This window comes from Phocoena phocoena, chromosome 7 (assembly GCF_963924675.1).
Source record: "Phocoena phocoena chromosome 7, mPhoPho1.1, whole genome shotgun sequence".
Lineage (NCBI taxonomy): Eukaryota > Metazoa > Chordata > Mammalia > Artiodactyla > Phocoenidae > Phocoena > Phocoena phocoena.
Window position 1 is genome coordinate 100262758 of NC_089225.1, and position 5529 is coordinate 100268286.

Below are 5529 nucleotides of genomic sequence, written 5' to 3' on the forward strand. Positions count from 1 at the left end.
CAGCAACGTGCACTCCTCATACTGCTTTTTCCACAGGTGTCCAAATAGAATTAGAGCCAGGCGCTACCCCAGTGGGTTCATGTAGCAGCAGCGGAAGTCCCCATGCTTGGGCTGTATATGTGCCTGTTGGAGCAGAGGGATGGTACCATGTTTCCCTTCAGCTTCAATTTAACAACAGCAGGACCACAAGAGATGTCTTCCCTGGAGTAGATTCCCCAAGAGAGTCTGGCTGCAATTCACAGGCCACAGGCAACTGGGGGCAGAGCATTCTTCCTGCTTTACTTCAATTTAGGATGAAAGCTTCTCAGAATAAGCATCCCGGGCAGCAGACGGACTGACACCAAAGTCTTCAATCCCTTCGCCATTTTTTTTTTTTTTTTTTTTTTGCGGTTCGCGGGCCTCTCACTGCTGTGGCCTCTCCCGCTGCGGAGCACAGGTTCCGGATGCGCAGGCTCAGCGGCCATGGCTCACGGGCCCAGCCGCTCCCCGGCATGTGGGATCTTCCCAGACCGGGGCACAAACCCACGTCCCCTGCATCGGCAGGCGGACTCTCAACCACTGCGCCACCAGTGGAGCCCTGCCTTCACCAGTTTTGATCTCTGTGACCTTTTTAACACAGGGTCTGCTAGGTTTTAAAAGCTTGAACTGTGCTCAGTTGCTTCACCAGAAGAATCCCTGCTCCTCCCCTGACAGCAGAGAGATGTGTGAATGTCTCTGTGTGATGCCCCGGAGGAGCAGTTATGCGTCGTAGAACTGGAGAAAAATTTGCCTGCAGTATCTTGCGCTGTAACCTGTTTCCACTTCACACAGACTATTGGAAAGCATCTGGAAGATATATATCTATTATTGTTAAAAGAATAGATTTATGAGCGTTAGGAGATTATGATGCAGAAGACAGGTAGAATCTCTCTGTGTTTTTAAAGGGCTAACCCACACTCACCAGCCTTAAATCTTAGAATGATTAAGCTGACAGGGACTCAAAAGCTCGCACAGTTCATATAATTCTACATTTTGAAGCCCCCTACGTCCAACAGTTTCACAGATCAGGAACCTGAGGTAAGGAAAGGTTCAGTGAGGATTTATTACATTTGCATAGTCAGCGGAAGAGCTGAAACTTAAGCCCTGGTTCCCTGACAGTAAATCCTGTGCTTGCTTGCAACTATCTTTTATCTAGATTATGGTATTTGTCTGTCTCTGAAAACCTTGAGAGACATCATGGTTATTCCCCAAGAGAGAGATGAAGCGTGATCTAATTTTCAATGAGAGTGGACTTTGGGGGAACAGTTCCAGCTGGGTACATTGTTTTCTCCTTTTTCATGGCCACCTGAAAACTTTGGCTGGGTGCTGGCAGGGTGGGAAGCTGTTCCTGCTTCCCAGTCTTTTTCTGTTCACAGCTGCAAAGTTCAGTGAGTTGAACTGCCGTGCTGTGAGTTCACTGTTCACTCTGCCACGACCAACCTCTTGTAAATTTTCCTCCCTGAACACGTGACGATGTATTTCTTGACTGTATATCCCAAGGGCCGCAGCGGAACTGTCAGAGCGCCGAGCCGCACACGGAGCAAGAAGTCTCTTGGACTTGACGATCTAGGAATTCAGGACTTGGGACAAATTTGCCAGCCCTTGGTAAGTTAGCAACGCTGCTTTGCTTCGGAAACATAATGAAAGGATATTTCTAGCAATGTGTAGATGCAGTTTTCTTTTCCTTTCTTTTTTCCCTAAGGAAATTTTGTCCTGAATTAAAAATAGTTTCACGTTTGAAAGCAAAATGCAAACATTTTTTTCTGCTCAGTCAGTTCAAAAAGTTTCCCCGTGATTAAGACGTTATTTCTTTTCTCTATGCACCCTTGTCTTACACTGATTTTTTTTCTTTTAAAATGATAAAAGCGAAGCTTTTTACATGCTCCCTTTATGAAATAAAAATATGATGGACATGTATACACGAAAACTAAAAGTCTTCCTCTCATCCCCTCCCACCTCCCCGTGTCCGCACGCACCGCAGCTCCTCACAGCTGACCCCTGTTAACTGTTTGGTGGGACCTCTTGCAGCTATTTCTCCTCGCAGCTTTACGCTTTTTTGATATTGCAGTTCCACAAATCTCGTGCTCGCCCTCCTTCCTCCCTGTGCTGTGGCCGCCCCGTGGGAGAGTTCTTACCTGCACGTTTCTCCCCAGACCCTGGCTGTGTGAGCAGAGCTTCAATGCTGAAGATGGAGCCTCTGAACAGCACGCATGCCAGCACCGCAGCCCCCAGCGGCCCCCTCGAGTCCCATGTGCCGGGCAGCGGCAGCGGCAGCGGCAACGGCAACGGCAACGAATACTTCTACGTCCTGGTGGTCATGTCCTTCTACGGCATTTTCTTGATTGGAATCATGCTGGGCTACGTGAAATCCAAGAGGCGGGAGAAGAAATCCAGCCTCCTGCTGCTGTACAAAGACGAAGAGAGGCTCTGGGGGGAGGCCATGAAGCCGCTGCCCACCACGTCCGGCCTGAGGTCGGTGCAGGTGCCCATGGTACTGAACGTGCTGCAGGAGAGCGTGGCGCCCGCCCTGTCCTGCACCCTCTGCTCCGTGGAAGGAGACAGCGTGAGTTCCGAGTCCTCCTCGCCCGACGTGCACCTCACCATCCAGGAGGAGGCGGCGGACGACGAGCTGGAGGAGACTTCGGAGACGCCCCTCAACGAAAGCAGCGAAGGCTCCTCGGAGAACATCCACCAGAACTCCTAGCACCCCCGGGACCTCTGGAGGAGGCCCCATCAGCCAGCACCCTTAGAGCGAGGAAGGGCACTTTTTGCGTCTGGTTTCACCTTTGCAGGGCAACTGCCGCTTTCAGGAGACCCTCGGCAAGCCCCTGAATGGGGGTGGGGGGTGGGGGACAAGTCTCAGGCGGAGCCAGCAGCAGCCCGCAGTCCACGACGCGCCTGTGGTGTGGACGGGCGGCTGAAACAGCCCTGAAGATGCGCAGTGTGTACCTTTCCTTGGGATCTGGGGGTCGGGGTTCCTGTGCAGAATTCGGCAGGTCGATGTGCTTGCGGTTGTCTCCTCACGGGATGCCCTGGGTTACACCTGCAACATCTGCCCACTCCCAGGGCTGCCAAATGCCTAGGGCAACCTGAGGGACTAGTTTCCATTTGACAATTTGCCTAGAGCTTTGTTCTTCTACATCTGATTGGCTGTAAGTACCTCTAATGTGAACCTGTGGCTTTAGTTCCCCCTGGGGTTACAGAGCTGCTTTTAGAGGTCTTTTGGGTTAAAGGGGGGATATTTGACGGAGGACTTTTGATGGGAGGGAGCTGGAGATCTGAATCTGGTCCATTTGCATTCTGTAAGGAAACAATAGGCAATTTTTAAACCTGTTAACGTTCGTTGGCTGGGATTATAAAACTAATCTGCTATTTTGACCCTTTGTCTAACCTGTGACTTTGAACTCTGATCTGGGACCATCCAGCATCCCATGCTGACATGACATCTTTTTTGCTTGGAAGGGCTTCCCCAGAATCTAACCTGCACTCCGCATGACCATGCAGGGAAGCTTCCCAATCTTTCCAGAAGGGGTGATGGTGAGGTTGAACAAACCCAAACCGTTAGCTCCGCTGCTGCTTTTTTTTTCCCAGCCCAGTTTTCTGAGCTGGGAGAGGATATAATGTGGGCCTCCACAACATGGCATTTCTTCACGTAGCTGAGACTTAGAAGGGCATACTCCGGTGAGATTGTGCAGAGCTGGGGTCCAAGTTCTCTGTTTCTTAATACCAAGCCCCGAATCTGATTTGCTGTGTGGTCCTGGGCATGTCATCCAGAGGCTTACTGCCTTCCTGAGATTCCTGATGATCTAGATCCCCAGAGGGCTGGGAGGATGTCTTTAGATTTTAAGACTCTGTGATAAATCCTACATGGCCTGGTGTGAGGAAGTTTGGACAAAATATTTCCCCCTTGGCCAGTTAGTCTGAAAAAGGATCTGCTTACTTAAAGGGGCAGTTGGAGACGGAGAACACATGTAGCTGGGAAATCCAGGGTGAATCACTAACCATTCCCTGCCGTCACTTTCCCAGCAGTGAATCAAAGAGGCAGATACCACATTTTACTCTGCAGGGCTGTCTGGGGAGTGGACTATTAACGCTCCAGTTAAGGGAATGAGACATCTAAGAGAAAATGCTCAGGAATGCTTGGTAATGTTTCCCTGTATTCCTGTGGTCAGTCGCTTTGCAGTAGACTCTTTAGGCCCTTGAAGACAAGGCAGAAGAGAAACACACCAAAAGGTCAAATTTAATTCTAGTAAAAACAGAAACTTTTTTTTTTTCTTTTTTTTTTTAATACGCTCTCCCTGGATTGGAGACAGCAATAACTACTGTTCCCATGGAAGGGTTAACAGTGTAGGAGCTGGTTTATCAGTTCGCCTTAACACAGTGCTAGAGGAAATTTATGTTTGGGGGAAAAAAGGTCCCCCGTTCACTTTAAAATTCAGAGTGTGGATTTACTCCAAAGGGGGCTGTTTAAGGTGAAAGAAGCCAAGTTAAGTTTGGCCCCTTGCCTGGAATCACTTGAATTCTGAAACGTTACTGCGATGGACATGTGCGTTGTCACATTTTCCATTGCTTAATCCTGAAGTTTGGTGCAAGTCTATCTGCGCCTATTAAAAAGTGATGTATATACTTCCTTCTTATTCTATTAAGTTGTACAAAATTGTCTTCTGTATTTAACAGTTTGTAATTTTCACAGTATTTTTTAATTTAAATAAACACATTTTCCCTAGGAAGTTATGAGTTTTCTTTGATCCGTCAATATAACTCCTAATTTCGAAGACAACCCAGATGCATTTTTCCAAGCCATCTCTGAATCTGGGTCATCTTCCAAGTCAGACTCCCATGAAGGCGTATCTTATTTCTGCCTAAATCATAAAGTGAGCAGGGCTAGGTTCTTCCTTCCTTTGATATGCTTTGCACTGAATAAAAAGTAAGCTGTACATAGGTCTTACGTCCACTTCTGTTTTAAAATTTGGTGGCCGTGGGGTGAACATGCAGTGACATGGCAACTGTTGTGAAGATGTTCCTCCAAATTTGGTTGCAAGAAAACCTTTGATTTACATGTTGCCTGGACAAATATTATCCATACGTGGCCACAGCGGCACAGACTGATGGGCAGGGAACTGCTGTATATAGATGTTGTATATACATTCGTATACACATATACATAATGGGGAGGGAGATTTTTGTGTACACACAAGCTTACGAACGTACCTAAGCACACATGCCATGAGTTAGGGCTGGCCCTCTCTCCTCTCACCGTCACCTCCACATGAAGACTGACTGTCTAGGTTCCTCCCCCTGGTCTTGCTATAGCTCTGAGCACAGCCAGCCTGTTTCCTTTAAGATTTTATTTGCACAGTTGGAAACGCCAAAGAAAAATTACCCAAACCGGTGACCCATTTGGAATTAAGCAGATGGTAGACAGTGGCCTGACGTTTATGTTTCTCCGTTTCCTGTGTGTTTGGTTTTCCTGTTTGAAGTAAATGTTTCCCTTAGGTTCACAAATAACTG

The 5529-nt window shown here is 48.0% G+C and overlaps 1 protein-coding gene across 1 annotated transcript; it reads left to right on the forward strand.

The window, feature by feature from the left end:
- Positions 1-1567: 1567 nt before the first annotated feature.
- KCNE4 (potassium voltage-gated channel subfamily E regulatory subunit 4) lies at positions 1568-4744 on the forward strand. Its single transcript, XM_065880858.1, has 2 exons — positions 1568-1623; positions 2172-4744. The coding sequence occupies exon 2, from the start codon at positions 2198-2200 to the stop codon at positions 2720-2722; it is 525 nt and encodes a 174-aa protein (XP_065736930.1). The 5' UTR covers positions 1568-1623; positions 2172-2197; the 3' UTR covers positions 2723-4744.
- The last annotated feature ends 785 nt before the right edge of the window (positions 4745-5529 follow it).

What these genes read in the sequence shown, in the direction of transcription:
- KCNE4 (XM_065880858.1), top strand. Translation starts at nt 2,198, where the DNA reads ATGCTGAAGATGGAGCCTCTGAACAGCACGCATGCCAGCACCGCAGCC.